Source organism: Somniosus microcephalus, chromosome 25 (genome assembly GCF_052327205.1).
Source record: "Somniosus microcephalus isolate GS21.2 chromosome 25, FLI_Smic_1.0, whole genome shotgun sequence".
NCBI classification, from domain to species: domain Eukaryota; kingdom Metazoa; phylum Chordata; class Chondrichthyes; order Squaliformes; family Somniosidae; genus Somniosus; species Somniosus microcephalus.
This window is the reverse complement of record NC_141011.1, coordinates 21,751,397-21,776,115: the sequence shown is the minus strand read 5'-3', so window position 1 is coordinate 21,776,115 and position 24,719 is coordinate 21,751,397. Positions and strand designations below refer to the sequence as shown.

At 48.0% G+C, this 24,719-nt stretch overlaps 1 protein-coding gene across 3 annotated transcripts; it reads left to right on the top strand.

The window, feature by feature from the left end:
* Positions 1 to 279: 279 nt before the first annotated feature.
* On the top strand, positions 280 to 18,918 carry LOC147100525 (F-box only protein 6-like). Of its 3 annotated transcripts, none has more exons than XM_085966869.1 (6): positions 280 to 475; positions 4,655 to 4,973; positions 10,597 to 10,723; positions 12,332 to 12,427; positions 13,220 to 13,355; positions 15,272 to 16,334. In XM_085966869.1, exons 2-6 carry the CDS (start codon positions 4,715 to 4,717, stop codon positions 15,323 to 15,325), a joined length of 672 nt encoding a protein of 223 aa, XP_085822995.1. In that variant the 5' UTR covers positions 280 to 475; positions 4,655 to 4,714; the 3' UTR covers positions 15,326 to 16,334. The 3 variants fall into 3 exon arrangements, with proteins under 3 accessions (XP_085822995.1, XP_085822993.1, XP_085822992.1); XM_085966867.1 differs by lacking the exon at positions 15,272 to 16,334 and adding an exon at positions 16,341 to 18,918 and having other exon boundaries at positions 284 to 479; XM_085966866.1 differs by lacking the exon at positions 15,272 to 16,334 and adding an exon at positions 16,341 to 18,918 and having other exon boundaries at positions 285 to 475.
* Positions 18,919 to 24,719: the final 5,801 nt, after the last annotated feature.

Below are 24,719 nucleotides of genomic sequence, written 5' to 3'. Positions count from 1 at the left end.
GTCTAACCCAGTCTACTGCCTATTAACCGGGTGTACGAAAATGCACTAAATAAAAGTGTCATTAAAAAAACCAAAACATTTTTGGGAGAGACTGCCCCGCCCATATAAAAAATAAGTCCCATCTTTAAATCATGGTCAGTCTCGGGTCAAATTGCCAAAAAAAACACACTCGTAGGCCCTTTATTGCAACTGTTGTCGCCACAAAGGCTGCGGATTTCCTGTTTTTTTAATCTCACGTTTCCACCATGTACAAGTTTTAATTATATATATATATATATTAATTAATCTGTGTTTGCAAACTGTTTTGCTCGCAATTTCTGTTTTGCAATGAGTGAATTGGGGGAGGAATGAGGCTGGACTCCGAAAGCGAAAGGAGCGCCAGACCCAGAAGTAGTTTGTGGATCGGCGGCAGGTCAGGAGGAAACTGACGCTCCGTGAAGTCAGCGGCGAAACTGAGCGAGCGGAGCTGGCAGCGGTGGGTAAGGAGCGGGGCCCGGAGACAGAGAGAGACCCGGGGCCCGGAGACAGAGAGAGACCCGGGGCCCCGGACCCAGACCCAGGGATCCCAGCCCCGGCCCAGCCCCAGGGGCCCGGAGACAGAGAGAGACCCAGACCCGGGGCCCGGCAGCGCAATCCCCAGCCTCCGCCCGAAACACCGGGCACCTGCCGGCGGTCGCTGCGGTGTTCGCCGCCCCCCCGGGTAAAGGGAGAGCCCCCCCCCCCAGGGTAAGGGGAGAGCCCCCCCCCCAGGGTAAAGGGGAGAGCCCGCCCCCCAGGGTAAGGGGAGAGCCCGCCCCCCCAGGGTAAGGGGAGAGCCCCCCCCCCCCCCCCCCCAGGGTAAGGGGAGAGCCCCCAGGGTAAGGGGAGAGCCCCCAGGGTAAGGGGAGAGCCCCCCCAGGGTAAGGGGAGAGCCCCCCCCCCCCAGGGTAAGGGGAGAGCCCCCCCCCCCCAGGGTAAGGGGAGAGCCCCCCCCCAGGGTAAGGGGAGAGCCCCCCCCCCCAGGGTAAGGGGAGAGCCCCCCCCCCCCAGGGTAAGGGGAGAGCCCCCCCCCCCCCAGGGTAAGGGGAGAGCCCCCCCCCCCCAGGGTAAGGGGAGAGCCCCCCCCCCCCCAGGGTAAGGGGAGAGCCCCCCCCCCCAGGGTAAGGGGAGAGCCCCCCCCCCCCCCCAGGGTAAGGGGAGAGCCCCCCCCCCCCCAGGGTAAGGGGAGAGCCCCCCCCCCCCAGGGTAAGGGGAGAGCCCCCCCCCAGGGTAAGGGGAGAGCCCCCCCCCCAGGGTAAGGGGAGAGCCGCCCCCAGGGTAAGGGGAGAGCCCCCCCCCCCCCCAGGGTAAGGGGAGCGCCCCCCCCCCCCAGGGTAAGGGGAGAGCACCCCCCCCCCCCAGGGTAAGGGGAGAGCCCCCCCCCCCCCAGGGTAAGGGGAGAGCCCCCCCCCCCCCCAGGGTAAGGGGAGAGCCCCCCCCCCCCAGGGTAAGGGGAGAGCCCCCCCCCCCCCCCAGGGTAAGGGGAGAGCCCCCCCCCCCCCAGGGTAAGGGGAGAGCCCCCCCCCCCCCAGGGTAAGGGGAGAGCCCCCCCCCCCACCCAGGGTAAGGGGAGAGCCCCCCCCCCACCCAGGGTAAGGGGAGAGCCCCCCCCCCCCCAGGGTAAGGGGAGAGCCCCCCCCCCCCCCCCAGGGTAAGGGGAGAGCCCCCCCCCCCCCAGGGTAAGGGGAGAGCCCCCCCCCAGGGTAAGGGGAGAGCCCCCCCCCCCATCTTGTGAGATAGTGTTCACTACCCCCCTGGGCCTACCCACAGGCTCCTTTTATATTATAGCACCTTCTCCAAAGGCAGGCTGGTAATATAAATGGAAGGGGTGGAGGAAGGGTCAGAATAATGATTGTGTTCACCATTTATATCATTGATTTGTGTGTTTAGTTTTCCTATTGTTTGCAAGCACCATTTTCTGAGCAGTGTGCCTGAACTCTTAAATAGGTGAGCGCAGGTATAGAGTTAGAATTTGACCTCGAGCTGTTTGGTATGAAGTACCTCATTGTATTGTTACCTGCAGATTATCTCCTGGGTCCAGTATTGCGTGTGATGGTCTATAGTCTTAAACATAATTTAGAAAGGAAGATTTGCATTTCTGTAGCGCTTTTCACAATCTTAGGCTGTCCCAAAGCGCTTTACAGCCAGGATACCAGGGAGAACTCCCCTGCTCTTCTTCGAAATATTTGTTGCGTGCGGTTTAGTTGCAGGGCAAGGTACTGGAGGCCCAGCAGCACCTGTGGAACAGGATCCTTTTGGGGGAGGAGAAAAGAAAGATTTTTATTTAAACAACAGCAGCAGCTGGGTGGGGCTGCAGTCGCCTGGTTCCATTCCGATCTATCCAGTCATAACCGGAGAATCACCTGCAATGGCTTCACTTCCTGCTCCCGCACCATTATCTCTGGAGTTCCCCCAAGGATCTATCCTTGGCCCCCCCTCCTATTTCTCATCTACATGCTGCCCCTCGGTGACATCATCCGGATACACAAGGTCAGGTTCCACATGTACGCAGACGACACCTAGCTCGACCTCACCACCACCTCTCTCGACCCCTCCACGGTCGCTGATTTCTCACGCTGCTTGTCCGACATCCAGTCCTGGATGAGCAGAGATTTCCTCCGACTAGATATGGGAAGACCGAAGGCATTGGGAGAAAAATTCGGTTGCTTTGCGCCTCCAGTTAGCGCCCTAAGAGGCGCCTCGGCGTGGCGCCGCCAACGCCTCCCGCAAAATTCAGCGGGAGGTTAGTGGCGGTGGTAACCGTTAACGCCCCGCGGCACTGCGCCGCCGCCGATGACGTCATCGCCGTGCGCAGCACACCACTCACGCACCGGCTGCAATCTTCGGTAGCGCCCCTGACTTACCGCCGGACGCTATGTCCGACGGGGTTGGGGGGCCTACCTGCGGCCGGGGCGGCGCTAATTAAAGGCGAGGTGCCGGGCGGCCATTTTTGTTGCACCAGCCAGCACCTGCCCCCGTTGCCGTCCCCGGTCTCCCTTTCAGCCCCGTGAGTGCTGGCACTTCTCATGAGTGCCAGGCTCTTTTGCTGGCACTCCGATCCCTGGTGGCCCAGCTGGGCCCCGGGTCGCGCTGCGCAAGGCCCCTCCCCTTTAAGAAGGGGAGGAAGGCCTGCGTGCCACGGCGTGACGTGTTGCAGCGATATTCCTTCGCAGCATCCAAAGAGGGAGGTGGGGCGCTTCCAGTAGTGCCCCGCTTCCCTCTTGGGGCGCTACCGATGAATTTTGGCTGTGGGGCCGCTAATATTTTCGGGTGCGAGGCGAAGTTAGCGTCCCAAAGGGAGCATGACTCAATTTTTCCCCCATTGTCTTTGGTGCCCGCTGCAAATTTTGTTCCCTAGTCACCGACTCTATCACTCTCCCTGGTCACTGTCTGAGTCCGCTTACTTCCACCTCCGTAACATCGCATGGCTCCGCCCCACCTCAGTTCATCAAGTATGGTGACGAAACCCTAGTCTACGCCTTTGTTCTCTCTAGACTTGACTATTCCAACGTTCTCCTTGCTGGCATCACATCTTCCGCCCTCCATAAACTTGAACTCAACCAAAACTCTGCTGCCTGTGTCCTAACTCACCCCAGTGCTCACTGACCTACACTGGCTCCCTGTCTGGCAACGCCTTGATTTTAAAAGTCTCATCCTTTTTACAAATCCCTCCATGGCCTCGCCCCCTCCCTATCTCTGTAATCTCCTCCAGTCCTACAACCCTCCGAGATCTCTGCGCTCCTCCAATTCTGGCCTCTTGCGCATCCCCGATTTTCATCGCTCCACCATTGGTGGCCGTGCTTTCAGTTGCCAAGGCCCTAAGCTCTGGAATTCCCTCCCTAAGCCTCTCTGCCTCGCTACCTCTCTCTCCTCCTTTAAGACACTCTTTAAAACCTACCTCTTTGACCAAGCTTTTGGTCACCTGCCCTAATATCTCCTTATGTGGCTCGGTGTTGAATCTTGTTTGATAATCGCTCCTGTGAAGCGCCTTGGGACGTTCTACTACGTTAAAGGTGCTATATAAATACAAGTTGCTATTTCATTTATATAGTGCCTTTCACGACCTCAGGACATTCCAATGAGATCCATAGTCATTTGGCAGCACGGTGGCATAGTGGTTAGTGGCTGCCGGTGTAGGGACCGGGTGCTAGGGTTTGGATGATCAGCCATGATCTCGTTGAATGGCGGAGCAGGCTCGAAGGGCCGAATGGCCTACTCCTGCTCCTATCTTCTATGTTTCTATAGTCAATGAAGTACTTTTGAAGTGTAATCACTGTTGTAATGTGATAATGACCAGATAATCTGTGTTTAGGTGTTGGTTGAGGGACAAGTATTGGCCAGAACACCTGTGGGAACTTCCCTGATCTTTGAAATAGTGGCCATGGGATCTTTTACGCCCACCTGAGAGAGCAGACGGGTCCTCGGTTTAACGTCTCATCTGAAAAACGACACCTCCGACAGTGCGGCACTCCCTCAGCACTGCACTGGAGTGTCAGCCTAGTTTATGTAGCTCAAGTCTCTGGAGCGGGACTTGAACCCACGACCTTCCGACTCTGAGGGGAGACGATGGAAGAAAAGAGCAAAACATTTGTTCAGAAATGAATCCTTTTCTAACCTCGGATCTTTTGGTTTACAGCCCAAAAGACATTCGACCTCGAGGCACGCGGGGGGGTGGAAAGCACCCCCCTTTCAAAGGATGGCCACTATAGGAGACTTGCACGAGGATGTCCTGGTGGAGATCTTAACCCATGTTCCTGCTAAAGAGTTGGTTTTGACTTGCCGACTGGTCTGCCGGATGTGGAAGGAGTTGCTGGACAGGATGCACGTTTGGAAGGGGAAGTGTCTTCGTGAAGGATATTTCAAAAGGAACTGGGATGTATCCCCAGACGACTGGAGGAAATTTTATTTCCTGAAACCCATGATGAGGAATTTGCTTAAAAACCCTTATGCGGAAGGTGGGTGCTCTGTTTAAGTTTCTCCTCGGTGTTTATGTTGCACTCGGCTAGGCTCATTGATCCTTTCTGAATCCATCTACTGTTTACAAAGGGGCCTAGGCCTGTGTTGAATGGTAACCAGCTAGGAGTCCAATGCATGGGTTTGTGTCTGTAAAGGGGCAAGAGGTGAAAAGGGATCCTACAAATGGGGCTTGAACAATATGGTGGTCCCGATTTCTATACAATGGCACAAAATGATAATTAATAAAAAAAAATTAGGCTGCCTTTGAGCGGTGGGGTTCATTCAAATGGTTCTCTCTATTACTGATGCTACTGTGGTCATTGCCCCTCCCATTTCCCATCCTCCTCCCCGCAAGCGCAGGTTGAGTTAAGTGTTAAGGTTAAGATTAATCATTTTAATCGTACCATCTCCTGTACTATCTCATTGGCCTCGCTATTAACCCACGACGGGCGAGAGGGGGGGTCAAAAAGTGAAATGCGCGGAACGTGACCCCCAACTCGTCGCGCGCTCTCGCCTGCCGCCATTTTTATGGCGCTGGATATCGGGACGTCCGAGCATCCCGCCGTGGAGAGGCGGGACGCTTATTAACATATTTAACTTGGGCTCCCACAGGGCGATTGGGAGCCCGACTTGATGTTAACTGCTGCTACCCAGGTTTCCCAGAGGTGGGGAAACTCGGCAGTGAAAGGGAGGCGGGAGCTGCCGGCTCCACAAGGTAAACGGCAGGCGTACTCTCCTCCCAGCCCCTCAAGGCGCCCCCCCCCCCCCCGCCAATTGCCAGCGACCGTCCCCAAGGATCTCCGGCTGGTGTTCTCTCCCGCCCGCTGGTCAGGCTGCCCTTCTGACCCGAGGCGGACCTACAAGATGATAATGAGGTTCTGCCGTTAAGATCAGCAGGGACTTCACGTCCCCGGCCTCGGCCATTTTCAACCTCCCTGTAAATAGCGGGGCCATTCTCTCCCAGAACCTCTAAACTAAGAATCGCATTACCTCCTTCAGTGTTCCCTTCTTCCGACCAGCTACAGGCTTTAAAAACCCAGGCTTGATGTCACACAACCGTTTATAAATCTATCTGGTCCACCATTCTACTCTTTTTTTTCAACCCCGGTGCAGCCCTGCCCTGTGGGCCTCAGCCCTTCACCCAAGGTTCTTCAGTTTGAAAAATAAATAGTTTAATGACAAGATGGGTGTTTTTTTTTTCGTTTTCTTTTATGATTAGTTTTTTTTTAATCAGAAAGGTGGGACTGTTTAATTGGCATTTTCTGACGATGTGTCCAGAATACATAGATACATAGAAGATAGGAGCAGGAGTAGGCCATTCGGCCCTTCGTGCCTGCTCCGCCATTCGATGAGATCATGGCTGATCCTTTAATTCAGTATCCCGTCCCCGCCTTCTCTCCGTAACCCTTAACCCCTTTTGCCCGTAGAAATATATCTAATTCCCTCTTAAATATATTTAATGAGCTGGCGTACACAGAATATTTGTGGTGTGAGTGGCCTGTTGCCAAGCTGCGTTTTATTTAATGCAATATACGTTCCAGGCCCTCAGCCTGAAGTGTCCCTTATAAAAGTAACTCCAATGTTTATCTGAAACAACAACAGAAAATGCTGGAAACACTCAGCAGGCCAGGCAGCATCCGTGGAGAGAGAAACAGAGTTAACGTTTCAGGTCTGGGACCCTTGAAGGGTCACAGGCCTAAAACGTTAACTCTTTCTCTCTCCACGGATGCTGCCTGGCCTGCTGAGTGTTTCCAGCATTTTCTGTTGTTATTTCAGATTTCCAGCATCCGCAGTATTTTGCTGTTGTATTCAATGTTTATGTACTTGTTTAAAGATTTTTCCGGGGGCTACTGGATGGAGTCGGTGTTTGAGAGACCGAGGCATGGTCTTTCATTAGCCCCGCCACATTCCACTCCCCCGTCTGCTACGGACATTCCCACAACAAATTGAAGTAATGGCTACAAAACAGAAAACGGAGACTAGGGGTTAATGGCAGTTTCTCAGACTGGCAAATGGTGAAAAGTGGTGTTCCACAAGGATCAGTGCTGGGACCACTGATGTTCACCATTTACATAAACGATTTGGACTCGGGAATCGGAAGTACAATTTCAAAATTTGCGGATGACACCAAATTAGGGGGTGTAGTTAATACCGAGGACTGTGACAAAATACAGGAAGGTCATTAATAAACTTTCAGAATGGGCGTGTAATTGGTAAATGGACTTCAATATAGATAAGTGTGAGTTGGTATATTTTGGTAGGAGGCCACATACCCTTTGGGAAAGTAAGTGTCTAAATGTGGTAGACGAACGGGGATCTGGGGGTACAGATACACAAATCACACAGTAGCGATGCAGTTTAATAAGGCCATTTTAAAAAAAAAAAGCAAACAAAGCACAGGAAACTTTTTTTATCCGGCACCAACGGGACTGGCGTGGTGCCGGTTTATCAAAAAGTCCGGATTACGGAGAGGTATAGTAAAAGGTACAGAGCGCCATACACAGCAACAAATCCAGGCTTCCCTGTTGCTTAGCAACAGGTTCAGGAACTCCGACCACAAGATCCAAGCGTCCCTGTTGCTTAGCAACAGGTGCAGGAACCCGGCCACAGATCCAGGAACAGGCCACTAATATGAAGTAAAACTTACCTGAACCTACTCCTGAATTTTGCCGGTTAACAGATTTCCGGTTATTTAGGTGCCGGTAAATCGAGAGTTTCCTGTACTGCAGTTCATTTCTAGATGACGTAAGCAGAGAAGTAACGTTAAACACGTGTCGAACCGTGGTTAGACCACACTTGGAGTTCAGTGAAGAGTTCTGGTCTCCATATTATAAAAAGGATATAGAGGCACTGGAGAAGGCACAAAAAAGATTTACTGGAATGATACCAGAACTGAGGGGTTATACTTATCAGGAAAGATTGAACTGTCTGGGGCTCTTTTCTCTAAAAAAAGAGAAGATTGAGGGATGGCCTGAGAGAGACCTTTAAGATTATGAAAGGGTTTGATAGAGTAGACTTAGCGAAGATGTTTCCAGTTGTGGGCGAGACCAGAACTCTGGCCATATAAAATAGTCACTATTAAATCCAATAGGGAATTCAGGAGAAACTTCTTTACCCAGAGAGTGTTTAGAATCCCATGCCCATCTTTCCCGGAACTCGATCAGGTTTCCACCCTGCCACAGTACTGAAACCTCACTTATCGAAGTCACAAAAGACATCCTATGTGACTGTGACCGTGGTAAACTATCCCTCCTCATTCTTCTCGACCTGTCTGCAGCCTTTGACACGGTTGACCACACCATTCTTCCCCCATAGCCAGAGAATCACCTGCAATGGCTTCTCTTCACGCTCCCACACCATTACCTCTGCAGTCCCCCGAGGATCTATCCTTGGCCCCCTCCTATTTCTCATCTACATGCTGCCCCTCGGTGATATCATCCAAAAAACACGTCAGGTTCTTCATGTACGCTGACGATACCCAGCTCTATCTCGCCACCACCTCTCTCAAGCCGTCCACTGTCGCTGATTTCTCACGCTGCTTTTCCGACATCCAGTCCTGAATGAGCAGAAATTTCCTCCAACTGAATACTGGGAAGACTAAAGTCATTGTCTTCGGTCCCTGCCACAAACTCCGTTCTCTAGCCATCGACCCTGGCAACTGTGAGGCTGAACCAGACTGTTCGCAACCTTGGTGTCGTACTTGACCCTGAGATGAGCTTCCGATCGCATATCTGCGCCATCACCAAGACCGCCTACTTCCACCTCCATAACATCGCCTGTCTCCACCCCTGCCTCAGCTCATCTGCTGCAGAAACCCTCATCGATGCCTTTGTTACCATTAGACTTGACTATTCCAAAGCACTCCTGGACAACCTCCCACCTTCCACCCTCCATAAACTTGAGCTCAACTAAAACTCTGCTGCCCGCCTCCTAAATTGCACCAAGTCTCGTTCACCCATCAGCCCTGTGTCGATGACCTACATTGGCTCCCGGTCCAGCAATGCCTCGATTTTAAAATTTTTGTTTTCAAACCCCTCCATGGCTTCGCCCCTCCCTATCTCTGTAACCTCCTACAACCCTCCCAGATCTCTGCGCTCCTCCAATTCTGGCCTCTTGCGCATCCCTTCCGTGCTTCCAGCTGCCTAGGCCATAAGCTCTGGAATTCCCTTCCTAAACCTCTCCGCCTCTCTCTCCTCCTTTAAGATGCTCCTTAAAACCTATCACTTTGACCAAGTTTTTGGTCACCAGCCCTAATATCTCCTTATGTGGCTCGGTGTCATTTTATTTGATAACGCTCCTGTGAAGCGCCTTGGGACGTTTTACTACGTTAAAGGCGCTATATAAATTCAAGTTGATAAATGTGGAACTCGGTATCACAAGGAGTAGTTGAGGCGACTAGCATCGATGCATTTAAGGGGAATCTGGAATGAGGGCGAAAGGAATAGAAGGATATGTTGATGGAGTGAGATGAAGAGGGGTGGGAGGAGTCTCGTGTGGAGCAGAAACACCAGCACGGACCTGTTGGGCCGAATGGCCTGTTTCTGTGCTGTAAATACTATGTAACGCCATGGAAAAATGTTCAGACACGCACCGCTTTTAAAGCTATTGCGCACTTAAAACTAATTTTCAGAAGGCCCTAGCTGACCTCAGTCAGGGAGTCACGCTTGGGATTCGATCATTCCCTCAGTGCCCATGGGTTCGGGTGGATCTGCTCCTGATTGCCATCCTGTGACTCCTGCTGCAGACTGTGGGTGTGTTTGGATGTTGCCTGACAGTTATGATTCACCCATGGTCAAATAGCCTGCCGTCGCTCGCTGTCCAGTCTCGCATGTGAAGGGTCAATTGGCTGAGATCATTGAAGACTTGCCAGTGATTGAAAATCGATAGAGAGCATGAGCAAGCACCTTCGGGAGCGGAGGGGAAATTAAAAAAAAAAAAATCAAGATTATTTTGAGGGGATATCCAGAATTGAGCTACTGGTAATGCATTGCAAAACAATAACCCTTCCCCCTTCGGCCTCTACTTCCTATTTACAATGACGGGCAGGAAAAGCCCCACTGGTCCATCCAGCCTTTTCAACACAACTGCAATGCTTTGTGCGTCATAATATATACACTCCCCACCCCACCTGAAAGTTTAGTGATCTCCCGGGAGAGGTGAAAAACCCGATTTTTAAAAAAACCCAGGCCATTTAAGGGAAATAACACCTGGACAATTTCTCTCCGACCCCCTCAGGTGATCACTCTGGTCCTGATTAATGTCGTACAGCACCTTCCTCTTGTACAAGGTGATCGGCCAGAAACAGGTCCAGCTTGCGCTCGAAGGATTTCAGCGAATCACCGCACGAGTCGGCAGCCTGTTCCAGAGGCCCACTGTTCTCTGGGGGAAAAGAAACCAGCTCCTGACACCTAACCTCGATCTGGCCTTGCATAACTTGCGATAGTGACCCTGGTCCTCCCTAACATATTCAGTTGAAATAAACTGTGTACACAAACACAATCTATTCCCTTCATCATCATCTAAATGCACATAAAGCGGTTTGGGACACTGCTGAGTGATGCAGTAGGATGCAGCATAAATGCAAGTTCTTCCTTCATTGCCTGATTTTATTGTCTGTTACAGAAAATTTTCAGTTTTGGACCATTGATGTTAATGGTGGAGATGAATGGCGAATAGAAACCTTACCAGGGGGCCATGGCGAAAACTTTCCTAACAGAAATGTAAAAAACTATTTTGTGACATCTTATGGGTAAGAACTCCATAGCACAGTGACTGTCGAGGAGAGCTCATGCCAAGTCCTCCCTCCCTATTGACATTCTTGGCCTCACTGCCTCCTCTGATGTCAAATGGAAGTGCAATTCCTACACTTACACCATTGCTCAAGCTGCCTTCAGGAAGCTCGTGTCAAACCTTTCTTCTTCCCTCAACAATTTATAGCTCTGTATGAAACTTAAGTCCGTCTGAGTCCCGAATATTGCTCCCACATCCGGTTAGATCCTTCTCTTACTGTTCTTGAACCCCGAGATGGAATGCCATCTTATAGGGCAGTTCTCGCCTCTGAACTTTGATCTCTCCATTGCAAGCTTTCTCTCTCCTTCCCCCCCCCCCCCCCCCCCCCCCACCCCCCACCCCCGGTCAGTAGTACTAAGGTCAAGGCTCCTCGAACTCTCTTCTCTTGTTCCTCCTTAACTGATAATACACTGGCCTACACATTCTCCATCCTCCCATCATTCTCACTGTGTTGAACTCAAGACTCAGTGCACCATCTTCCACTCTAATACATTCCTTCCAGCACCTCCAGTCATTGCTTCTCTTAGTCTTCCCTTCCTCAGACAATCTACAAGCTTTTATAACCGGAGCTTGTTGACACCCTGACCGTTGAGTCCTGATTTCCCTTTTGTTTCCTGCTTTCCTTTGTTTTTTCCCTCCTTCATCCTGTTCGCCTACAATTTGGGCCTTTACCCTTCACTTTGGTGTTTAAATTAAAAAATGTTGTTTTAATGTTAACTGGTTGAAGGTTCTCTACTTACTGCCATGCTGCAAGGATATGGCGTTGGTTTTGAGCTTGCCCATCCTATTGTCCTCTTTGAGGAGGGCAGGGTTGACACAAGTGGTTGTTAAAAAAAGGAAGTGCGGATACCTCGATGGGTAACTGCACCAGTGAGTATGGTGCAGAGCCACACAGACCCGGCTGATCGCAATGGCTGATCTCAGTTGGGGTTAGGCTCATCAGCTAGCTCAGCATGGACTGAGGGCCATTCTCGGCACCTCCCTCGTCTGTGCAGCTTAGCTCCACTCTGGCGGTGCATCTACCAACGGAGTCACAGGGGAGCTTGCCCTTTGACTTGTTTTACTGGGTCAGCCATGGCTGAGTGGTAGCACGCCCACTCCCTGAGTCAGAAGGTTGTGGTATCAAGTCCCACTTCGGGGGCTTGAGCACATATTGTAGGCTGACACTTCAGTGCAGTGCTGAGGGAGTGCTGCACTGTCGGTGGTGCCGCCTTTCGGATGAGACGTTAAACCGAGGCCCCGTCTGCCCTCTCTGGTGGTCGTAAAATGGCACTATTTTGAAGAAGAGCAGGGGAGATCTCCGCGGTCAATATTTATCCCTCAACCAACATCACTTTAAAAAAAAAAAAAAATGATCTGGTTATTATCCCATTGCTGTTTGTGGGAGCTTGCTGTGTGCAAATTGGCTGCCGCGTTTCCTACATTACAACAGTGACTGCACTTCAAAAAGTACTTCATTAGCTGTAAAGCGCTTTGGGACGTCCTGGGGTCATGAAAGGCGCTATAGAAATGCAAGTTCTTTCTTTTAAACGCAGTCTGTTTGTGCTCTTGTGTTTTTCTCTGGCAGATTATGTCAGAAATCTCAGACCATTGATTTGGTGGCAAATGGACTTTGGGGAAATCTGCTTGATAAAATTCAGCCTAAAATTGTGGTGCGTGATTGGTAAGTATTGATCCTTCCAACCAGTAATACTTGATTGGATGTCCACAATGTGAGAAAGTGACCAATACCATTCGGTAGAAATTAAATGTCAGATTTAAGCAGAAAGATTAAAGCAAATTCATGATGGGTCAAGAATACTATTCTGTACAGGGGGAGTAAGTTACAGACGGAACACTAATTGGGCGTAAGTAGTTTATATATAGAATAATCTATACCCAAAAATTAGTTACAAGTTGGAAAGCAATTGAGGGGTTTTAATGGTCTGTGTATAGAATACAGGAAACTTTCTGGTATCCGGCACGGGCGGGACCGACCTGGTGCCGGTTCATCAACAATTCCGGATAACTGAACGCTATAGTGAAAGATACGGAGCTGAGAGCTCCGTATAAAGCAACAAACCCTGTTCAGCTTCAAAACAATGGGCACAAGTTGCAAGCATCTCTGTAGCTTAGCAACAGCTTCAGCTACACCCTTGCACAGCAACAAATGGAGTTTAAAAAGGTAATAAAAGTTAACGGAACCGACTCCTGAATTTTGCCGGTGGATAGAGCGTTCCGGTTATTTAGGGGCCGGTTAATCGAAAGTTTCCTGTAGAAGGATATACAACTAGGGTTAGGTGAAGAAAGTGGGAGGAGTCTCATGTGGAGCATAAACACTGGCAGAGACCAGGTTCTGTGATGTGAATTCTATGTAAGCTTAAAGAATGATTCTGGACAGGGTTGTGTATGAGCTGCTCTGCTGGCGCACTGTCCTAAGCTGCAGTATTGAAATACCGTTCTGCACTGGTGGCAGGTACGCAGCGAGACGCGACTGCGGGTGTGTGTACAACTTAGTGGTAGAGCTGCTGTCTGAAGATCGGACCCTCATCCGGAGGTACAAGCCAAGCAGGATCACAATCCCACAGTGGAGTGATGCAAAGTGGAACGAGGTATCTCATTTTATTCACGCTTTACCCCCATTTTCTGTATCTAGAGTTTTTTTCATCTTGGTAACGAGTGCTTCTGTAACTAGAAGGGAAATAAGCCTTTGATTACCGCGTCACTGTCAATGTTGTTTCTGCTCTGTGTTCAGCCAGTGGGTGGTGTCCAAGATAGCTTCTGTGATCAATCTCCCTGTCTTCCATTCTTCTCTTCCTCTTCCCCTGCTCTTTCTCCACACCCTCCCCCTTCTCCCTCTCTCACTCCAACTCGCTCTTCCCCCTTCCCCTCTCCATCTTCCCTTCCCTCTTCCCTGCCCTTTCTCCCCCTTTCCCCTCTGTGGTACATCACCCACGCGGCTATTCCCTCATGTGTGAGTCTCAACTGTCAGCATAGGCCAGCTATTCGACTGTAGAAGGCATTATGAGTTGGGTTGAAGGGATAGTCCTAGCCCTTTTTGGGCTACCCCAGATCAGGCGTATTCCCCAGACATTCACCTTCAACTAAAGTTAGAGATAGCCGAATTCTATAAGATACATAATTGGGTCTAAAGGTCCAGGCTATCTCTCTCTCAAGGAAAGGAACGACTGAAGATGTTACCGTCCTCCAGATAGCACTTTTAATAAGTTTAACTAGACTGCAACCTTCTGGATATTGAGGGTCCGGAAAACCCCCCAGAATTCTGCAACTCCTCACAAAAGAGTATACAGAGATTGAGTTCACGAGTTTGATACAGAAATACTAATTGAGACAATTCTAAAAATATACAAATTTATTAAAGAACCGACTTTCAGTTAACAGCTTGTGAGTCAATCGCAATTTTAACAGTTCAAAATACAAATAGCTTACATTTCTTATTCTCAGAGATCCTTATTCTCGAATCTTAACTTCGTACATTTTTACATTTCTTATTGGCCCAGAAATTCGGGTCGGGGCCTTCCCGCGAGTGTAAGCCCCCGACCTGCACTTACCTTGCGCGCTGGCAGTTGAGCTGTAGGGCCCCGTGGAATTCCGCTCCGGGGCCTGGCCCAGCTGCCGGCGCGCTGTGCTTGCGTGTCCCAGGGGCGTAGTTAGTGCGATGCATCCCCTGGGATCACGTGAGCCATGGGCAGCCAATCGGAGGAGGGAAAAGCCCATTCATAAGGTTGACAGGAAGACCTGTCAAAACTTATAAATACTACGGGCCCCAAAATAGCAGTAAACCTTCAAATAAATTTTTTAAAAATCACTTTTTAAATAAACTATAAATTACATTAAATAACTATTTTAAACAATAATTTAAATTTTTGAAAAAAATAATTTTATATTCTAACGGGGCTAAAAATAAACTTACCTTGCTTTTAAAGCATTTATAAAAATAATAAACCTGTGGAAAAAATGTTTTAATTTTAATTAATTGATCACTTACCTTGCGCCTGCTTTTTAAATGCGTAAATACTGCAGGCTTACCCTCCCGGGAAAACCTGCAAAAAAAACCTAAGTTCAAAGCGCACGCGCAGCCTCCCTTGCGCGCGCGTTCGACCTCTGAACCTCTTTGTTCAGAGGATCGGAAATGCCGGTTTCCCGCGCATGTGCAGTGCATGCAGAAAACCGGCACTTCCATTCGGCCTACGGGTGAGTACCCAGCGCGTACTCACCCGTGGAGACCCGAATTTCTGGGCCATTATTTCTTAATCCAGAATATCCACCAAAATCAAATAAGAGTACCTTTTTGATCCCCGAGACTCAAAAAAATTAAAAACTTACAGAGACTGCCTCTGAAGTTGAGAAACGCTTGCCCTTTCCAGCGCCTTCTGACTTTCCATCTGAAAAGCTCTCTTTTTATAGCTTTTTTTAGTGGTTTATCCTTTAAAGTTTTCTGCTGATGTAAGCTAATTATCTCTAGTCATTCTTTGTTAATTCTTTTCTATTCTTACTGTCATTTCAGCTGCCAACTCTTGAGTCCTGTCTACTGTATAGGTGTTTCAAAAACTTATCATAAAATGGCTACAACAGATTTATCTCTGATGTCATTTTTATTGAAGGTCTTCCATTCAATTCTTAATATTGGCTTAACTAGTTATTATCAGACGTCGTGACTCCTATGTGTTCCAAGTTCAACACAAACACAATATAATTGCTTGGTGTATCTACTGAAGTCATATTTTCAAGGTGTTCTGCAGGTATCTTTTTCAACATGTAAATCAAAAGCACTAGGTATCTTTTACAACATGTAAATCAAAAACACTTCAACTAGGGTTTTCCTAGCAATCTTAGTTAGTTATATTACTGACTTATGTTTCCTGTCTTTCATTTGATGTTACTTTTATCAAAGGCACGTTTTTTTTAATATTCTGTGTTCCTGTTCAAAGTGTTAGTTTTTAACACTTTACTTGGGCATTGCTATTGTGTTGGTTCCAAACTGCAGACTTTTCGGAAGCAAGCCTTTGCTTTTTCAATAGGGTCTTTGTCTCAGTATTAACAATCAATTCCCACTTCAAAAGCTTGTGTGGCGTTTACAGCTTGTGTTAACACTTCATTTTATCTCAGAAGCCTGTATTGACACAGCTTGTGTCGCTCAGGCTTTCCAGACTTTTAAACCCAGTATGTCACGTATTAATAAATATCAGAAATCTGTTCATAGGATGGTGTATTTCTTGGAATATGGCTTTTTCCTTTACAGGGTCCTTCCTTTTCCCATTGTCCATGGACACGTGGATGCAGTTTCAGGAGACAATGGATAGCTTCCCAGGAGCAGGGACCCTGCCTGATGTTTCCCTCTCCTTGGATGCAAGGCGGGGAGACCAGTTGTATTACCTCCACTGCTGCCCTGGTGGAGATCAGCTAACTCCGCACAGGCTGGAAATGGGGCCTGGGGCCGCCTTGTTCCGTGTGCTTTAGCCTTGCGTTAAGTTATCTTTATTCTTGCACACCCCGTGAAAGCTGTAGCGCCGAGCACACATTCAAATCATTCTTTCACACTCTTGTGATAACTGGCGGCACTTCTTGTGTTACAGATGAGTCACGTTTTCGAGAAATATGGGCCTGGTGTTCGATACGTTTACTTTTCACATGAGGGGAGAGACACGCAGTTCTGGGCAGGATGGTATGGTGTGCGAGTCACCAACAGCAGCGTTACCATAGAGCCATGACCGCGCCGGGACCAGAGTCCAACTGAATGAATAAGACCAAATATTTTCTCAAACAGTAAAACCGCAGCAAAACTCCACAGACGCTGGAAATCTGAAATAAAAACAGAAAATGCTGGAACTACTCAGCAGGTCAGGCAGCATCTGTGGAGAGAGAAATGGAATCAACGTTTCAGGCTGGTGACTTTTTCAGCAGAGTTCTGATGAAAAGTCAATCGACCTGAAAGGTTAACTGTTTCTCTCTCCACAGATGCTGCCTGACTGGCTGAGTGTTTTCCAGCATTTTCTGACTTTTATCAAAGAGATTTATCAAATGGTTTGGTTAAATCCTGATTTACGTTTGTACCTTAGTTATGAGAATACCGTTGAAGCCACTTTATTCTTTCACTGTCCGTGAATAACATCTGGGAACTGGCGCTTTCATGATATCATTCTTTTCTCCTCTACCTGGCCCAATTATTAAGAGATATAAAGGAGATAAATTGTCAAAGGAGCCTGACCTCTTTCAGCTTAAAGGGGAAGCAGTTTAGGGGAAACTTTATTCAAAGTGCTCTCCCAAGTTGCAGTAATGTGCTGTCCTGTCATTGGGTTGCACTGGGTAGGTTCCCAATTCACTGTGAAGCCATCTTAAATGAGAGGGTCTTGGAGAGACTCCAGACAGCTCCTTCCAGTCAGTGATGCCTAGTTAAGGGGGTCTGGAGGGTAAGACACCTGAAACAGGGAGTCTTCATTGGAGCAGGAAGTCCTTTCTCAAAACTGTAATGACTTTTTTTTATAATTCTCTTTCTTACATTGACACTTGGTGAGTATTTTGCAGAAATAATCCTTTTCCCTTTACTTGGTCCAATTTCATTAAAATCAGACTGTTTATGACTCTGGGATTGACATTGAGATGTTAAATATTAGCAGTGAATGTGTTAGCACTTTTTGGACATCTCTCTGTCCATTTATTTTAACAAATACATTTTAAATGGTGGATGGCGCAATCTCGTGCAAATTAATATCACGGCACAATTTCAACCCAAATGTGTCTGAATTCTTTTACTTGAGGTACAAACGGAATTATACAATAGGGGACCCAGCGGGTGGAATCCGCTGCTTTCTTGATTAAAGAGCTTCTAATATATGTGTCCGCCCTGTATCACCTGTGTGTCCCAGTCTTCCTCGAGGTGCGTGACCCTTTTCACTTTCCTTTTTTCATCTGCTTGCCTCAAATGTGATTAAAGAGGCAAACACTTCACGGAAAGAAAGTGTGTGGCAAACTTGCTTTAGTTTCCGTACAAAGTACGCGTACAAATACCATCGAAACGCATTGACACGCCATTTTGATGGCACATGGATTTCCCGGTTCTTTTCCTCCCCACCCCCAACCAAATAAAAAGGAAGTTTTTTTCCAAACATCCTTTTTTCATGAAGACGGTTCCCCTTTTATTTGAGACATTTTTGGGGTGGAATTTCTTTCGGTGCCATTTGGAACAAATGTCTTGGTGCATTTGTATTCTGTTGTGTGCTGTTTGAACCCATTTGCTAATCTGTTTATTTTATATAGGTTAACGAATGCATTTAAAATGGAGCGCTGGGGATAGCGTACAAATTGCTGTATCGCATTTGGCAGAAATAGCACTGAGCGCAATTTCACCATGTCTACTTACAATGTCCTAGACAAATCTGCTTTAGATGAACTGTGCGCGCTCATGCTATGCTCTAGATCCACCAACTGAGCAATGTTAAGATCATTAGATGCTTGTTGCCATCTTGAAATAAACCTGTGTTAATTTCCGAGGTTACTTCGCTCTGTGACGGGATTGGGAGGCACAAATCCCAACAGTGCTGGTCGGCTGCGATGGAAACAAATTTGCTGGAAACACACAACAGGTCGGCCGGTCTGTATCTGAAAGAGAGACGACACGTTAATTGTTCAGGTGCGACCAGAAAAATTAACTCGTCCAACTCGTTCTGATGTTGATCAATCTGCTGTGCATTTCCACCGTGTTCGGGTAGATTTTACTGATTCTCATTCTCAACTAGAATGGCATTTGCCCGGGGCACTTATCAGGATTTCAGGCGGGGGGAGGAACGAGTTCTCGGGATTTTCCTGGACGGTGATGCAAATTTCATAATACGAAGAGCATAAAATCATCATAAACCACTTTGTAGACCAATCTGAATGAGAGCTTTTGCACTGATGAGGTCTCGCTGTCTAGAGGCGCTTACTGTGAGGACGTGCTGCTGGTAATGCTGAAGACTATTAACCCTTGTGTCTCCACCGAATGATCATTCCAGCTTGGCTGAATCAACAAAACTAGTATGTCCTCTTCCGAATGCACTGTGAATGAGCAGCATCTGCACCTGTCTCTATTTTAGCCCCATTATGTTGTGCAATTGCCTTCTGTAAACTGCTTTTGCAGAGACTATATGCAATAAAGTGTTCCTTTAAATACTCAAAGTAGTTCTGGTGGAAGTGTTCTTGATAGTCGATCAGACTAACAGTCATCCAATGTGGTAGACCTGCAAAAAACGTCTGTGCCTCTCGGCACATTATTAGCTAATTTAGACATCCTGCTTTTTAGTCAATCAGGCATGGCAAATTTCAAAACCTCTTTCTTCCCACTGTTTAAATATCCCCGCTATGCTGTACTTCCAAGGAGGATGTCACTGTTCTGGTGCATGATTTTTACATACTTTGGGCGTAGAAGAGGGATGTAGTTTGTATATCTGCACATATGAAGCATGTATAAAGATTACGGTCACTGAATGTAGTGACGATGTAAATGGGTTTGGGAGGATTGCCCCTGGTTTATCTTTATAGCAAACGCTTTCAAAAAGGAAGTTTTTGGAGATGCTGCAGCCCAGTGGAATCCTGCAGCCTGAGCTCCCTGCACAGGGCCCTGAGTTGCACCGGCCTGGGGCCACAGCCCAGGCCCTGAGCTGCACCGGTCTGTGGCTACAGCCCAGGCCTTGAGCTGCACTGTCCTGGGGCCACAGCCCAGGCCCTGAGCTGCACCGGCCTGGGGCCACAGCCCAGGCCCTGAGCTGCACTGTCCTGGGGCCACAGCCCAGGCCCTAAGCTGCACCGGCCCCAGGGTCTCCCTCCGTAACTTGCAGGCCAGGCACCTGCTGCTGCAGTCGGACCCTGGGGGACTTCCTGCCTGCTTGGCTGGCTTGGCTTTTGCTCCTTTTGTTTTGGATGAAAAGGACGCAGAAGAAAATGCAGCAAATTGAGGAGGAGATTGTTTTACTGAGTGAACAAGTGAAGGTGAGTACGATGAGGCGGAATCTGCATGACTTTGATTGGACCCTACATCGGGTACGGTAGCACAGTGGCCTGGATTAATGATCCGAAGACGTGAGTTCAAATCCCACCCCAGGCAGCTGGGGAATTTAAATTCAATTCATTAAATAAATCTGGAATTAAATACTAGCATCAGTAATGGTGACCATGAAACTACCGGATTGTCGTAAAAACCCATCTGGCTCACTAATGTCCTTCAGGGAAGGAAATCTGCCGTCTTTACCCGGTCTGGCCTATATGTGACTCCAGACCCACAGCAATGTGGTTGACTCTTAATTGCCCTCTGCAGTTCAAGAAGGCTGCTCACCACCAGCACCTCGAGGGCAATTAGTGATGGGTAATAAATGCCGGCCTTGCCAGCGATGCCCACATACCAGGAACGAATATATATTTTTAAAAAGGCCCCATGCCCTAGCCAACAGTCCCACAACAACCAGGTGGCATCTGTACCTACGGCCAGATGGCAAACCTGGCTTTCCTCCAGAGCAATCTCCTGAACGCGAAGAGACTTCAAGGTTCCTTCTGGGATCTGGGAATCAGCTGTGATCGAGATGTCCCTGAAGTTATTCAGCATCTATGTCACTGAAAACCAACACCAGTTAGCAACGGAGGTTTACAAATGCATTGTCGCATTGGAGGTAAAAGGTGAGAGACAATGCTCTTCCCAGAGGAACCTCGGCTGAGTAGAAAGACAAGTCACCTATAACTGGGGCTGTGTGATGGATTCGCACTTCTTCAAATAGTGCCATGGGATCTTTTACATTCACCTGAGAGAGCAGGCAGATTAAAGTCTCATCTGAAAGACGGCACCTCTGACAGTGGAGTACTCCCTCAGTACTGCACTGTAGTGTCGGCCTAGCTTATGTGGTTAAATCCTGGAGTGGGGCTTGAACGAACAACCTCCGGATTGCTACCACCAAGCCAAGGCTGACACCGGTTACACTGGCCATCTCACCCGCAGTCACGGGATGGCCGGTGTGGGAAATGGAAGTGTCAAACTGGGGCACTTCTGAGGCTGTGTCTGAGGCACATTGTCCAGGTCGAGGGGGAGATTTACTCTACATGTAATGGCGTTCTAGTCGATCTGGGAATGTTTGATGTGGGCACTGGGAAAGTATTCCATTCCCAATCCTAATATCCCTCACTTTAGCGCGGGGGGGGGGGGGGGGGGTAAATAACCATATGACACCCATTTCAACATGAATGCAGTTGGTATTGCATAAGCTGTTCTCAGGGAAACTCTTACGTTGTGCATTTGAGTCTGAGTTAACCATTGACAGTGGAAAGGAAGGCCTGGGCAAGATAAAAATTAACATTAACTAGGGATCAACCAGGGAAGCTTGACAGTGTGGGTGAGGAAAGGAGGGAGCGAGCTGTTAAAGGGGCGTGGTCACCACCGAGCAGTGTTGGCTCACCCATTCCAGTTGTGCTCACATACGGGATGCAATTGACTGATTAGACTTGACAAAGCAGGCTGCTGCAAAAGTTCATTGTTGAGACGATTTAATAACGAGCAGTTAAATATCCGGTTGGGAATGGGATTGGAGGTTACAGACTTACTCCACCGAACACAATGGACACTGCTGGGGCACCAGAAGAGGGCAGGAAGCCACGGAGATTCTCTGGACGTTTGCTCGATTAGCTTTTGGGGGATCAGGAATGATTAATGCAGAATGTCCCTCGGAGATTAAATGGGTGGGAGGAAATCCATGATGGATTGCACTGGGAGCAGATTTGATGGGCTGAATGGCGGTTTCTCCTTCCAGGCTTTCTTATGTTCTTCGGACATGGAGTGAAATGTATTGAGTCACATGAATGAATGGGGATTTCAGAATTGTACACATTATTCCAAACGTGGCTTCACCTGAGCTTTGGTTAGACCGCAGCTGGAGTATTGCGTTCAGTTTTAGGCACCGCACCTCAGGAAGCATACATTGGCCTTGGGGGTGGGGAATGCAGATTCACCAAACTGATAACCCTCCAAGTCGCGGTAACGTATGAGGCAGGTTGCATAAACTGGGCTTGTATTCCCTTGAGTACAGGTGATTGAAGGGGGACCTGATAAAGATGTTTAAAATGTTAACAGGAATCGATAGGGAGAAACTATTTCCTCTAGTGGGGAATTCAAGAACAAGGGGACATAATCTTAAAATTAGAGCCAGACCATTCGGGACTGGAATCAAGAAACTCTTTTTCACACAAAGGAAATTTGGAACCGTTAAAATAGTTTTTTTTATTGATTGTTACCAATACATTCTCAGATGAGTTTTGGATGGTGAATTAGTAAAAAGTTTTTATTTCTCCTGAATTTAAGAAAAAAAAATCCCCTGAAGTTTCCCATTGTTTTCATACTAAAAATCAAGCCTGGAGATGTATGCAAATAGCGTGACACTAGCGTGCAGACTGTGTTCAGTGATATGGTCACTGATGTGATGTGCAGACATTTTTAGATCCAGTTATTGAAAGGAAATAAAGGCTGTGCAATTTGGATTTATTTTAAGGGTTGCTGGATCAACGTAGGGTGCAGCCATGGGGACAATATTCTTTATACAAGGGCAAATGTTAATTAGGCTTGGGGCAAGGGCAGCAGTGCGCTAACTGGTACCACGCTGACAACCCCCTGAAGAATGACACCATCAATCAAAGACTTATTAAAAGCAAGATTGTAACTGTTCCTCCATGTTAATCACCAACCGTTTATAATATTGCACGATTGTAGTGGCTGGAATCACAACAGTAAAAGCAGGTTCCTCCATTTTACTTTCAATTTAAGAAAGGACTATCTGGGGGATCCAGCAGAAAGGTCAAACTGCTTGACCTCATCCTCACTACCCTACCTTCCACAGCCATGATGGCACTGGCAGGAGTGACCACCGTGTGAAGAGGACACTGTCCATGGTGCAGTGTGGCACTACCACCGTGTTCAGTGGGGCAGACTAGTAGCCCAAAGCTAGGCATCCACAGGGTGCTGTGGGCCATCAACAGCAGAACGGTATACCACCACAATCTATAACCTCATGACTCCGCACACCCCGACTCCTTCACGCAAAGGGTCTTTGAAGTGGGGAACCCTCTCCCACAAAAAGCAGGAGGTGCTAGCTCAATTAACAATTTTAAATCAGAGATCGATAGATTTTTTGCTAGCCAAGGGTATTAAGGGATATGGAGTCAAGGCGGGTGGATGGAGTTAAGATACAGATTAGCCGTGATTTCAGTGAATGGCGGAACAGGTTCGAGGGGCTGAATGGCCTACACCTGTTCCTCCATCATCAAACCAGGAAATCAACCTGGTTTTAATGAGGGAAGGAAGGGGGTGTGAAAAGAGGATAAAAATGGAAAAGAAGCAGAATATATTAACACCACTTAACTCTCCATGGTGGTTTATGTGACTTACAGCCTCCTTTATATTTTTAGCCTCAGGTTCACAGCTCATGACTCAATATCTCACATTCAGGATTTGACTGTAACACATCACCATACAGACAATCAGTTAGGCATTGATTTTATTCACATTACATACGTGTGCATACATTTCAAAGTTGTAGCTCCCATTTACTGTGAATGACATTTATTCCTGTACCTAGACACACTGGTTTTGTGTCGGTACCACGTTTCCCCCAAAATGCATTGTTTATTGCTGTCCATCGCCAAAGCTTGCAATTAGTTCCTCCAGCCACTAGAGGTCCCGGCTTCACATGAAAAGGGATTTTGCAAAACTACATCCGTGCTAAACTTTCAATGTTTCCCTGGTAGCTTAGTGCTCCCTGTACCTCTCCCTGATGCAGCAGAACATATTGTCACCTATGCAAAGGTTATGGCTCAGATAGAAGGTAGATTTTGAGATTGTAAGGAATGTGCTATCAGAGAATGAATTTTGCAAACTTTGTGAAGAGCGACTAGGAAAAGGAGTCTTGGCAATTAAGGCATTACATTTTATACATATCGTAATTGTCTGCCAATTGTATTTAACAGGATCATTGGTAAAGACAAAGGAGTGTGTTATGGTCAATAATGGTGGTTCAAATCAAATTAAAGCACTGGACTACACCCCATCTCCCAATAACCTTGGTGATGGACTTTGAAATGGACTGCAAATCATTGTTTCTCTGGCAAAGGCTGTGGAGGCCAAGTCACTGAATATATTTAAGAAGGAGATAGATAGATTTCTAGACACAAAAGGCATCAAGGGGTATGGGGAGAGAGCAGGAATATGGTATTGAGATAGAGGATCAGCCATGACCATACTGAATGGCGGAGCAGGCTCGAATGGCCTACTCCAGCTCCTATTGTTCTATGTTTCTAAACTGATTGGCAGACTACATGGGGTTGTCTCAAGACATCCAGCATCCTGCTAAATTAAAACTAGCACAGATATAAATGACAGCACACGGGGAAAAATAGGAATTGTTCACACAGTAGAACTTCTGGCTGCAGAGGTGTTGGTTCGTGATTGGGTCTCACCGATTCATCACCTGGTTCGGTACTTTTAATCTCAACAGAGCAGACCAATAAGGCAAGGCAGTGTTGTATAGTGCATGTGTTCATGGGGCCTGTGATCAGGTGGAATGAAATAAATGACTATCTGCCCGAGCTATTCTTCCACTTGGCACTTAATGCAGGACAATATGAATTCATTCGTTAGGGGAGCTTGGAAGGGAGGGGGTGGGGGATATTCTTTGGCATTCCCCAACTTAGATCCACTGTCTGCCGTTACTTCTGTCAGGCTACTGCGTACACCATGGCCGGTATCTGCGTACACCATGGCCGGTATCTGCGTACACCATGGCCGGTATCTGCGTACACCATGGCCGGTATCTGCGTACACCATGGCCGGTATCTGCGTACACCATGGCCGGTATCTGCGTACACCATGGCCGGTATCTGTTTCCTTTGGCACAAACAGCATTAATAAAATGAACTGCTTTCCCCCTCCCCTCCCCACCCCCCCGCCCGAC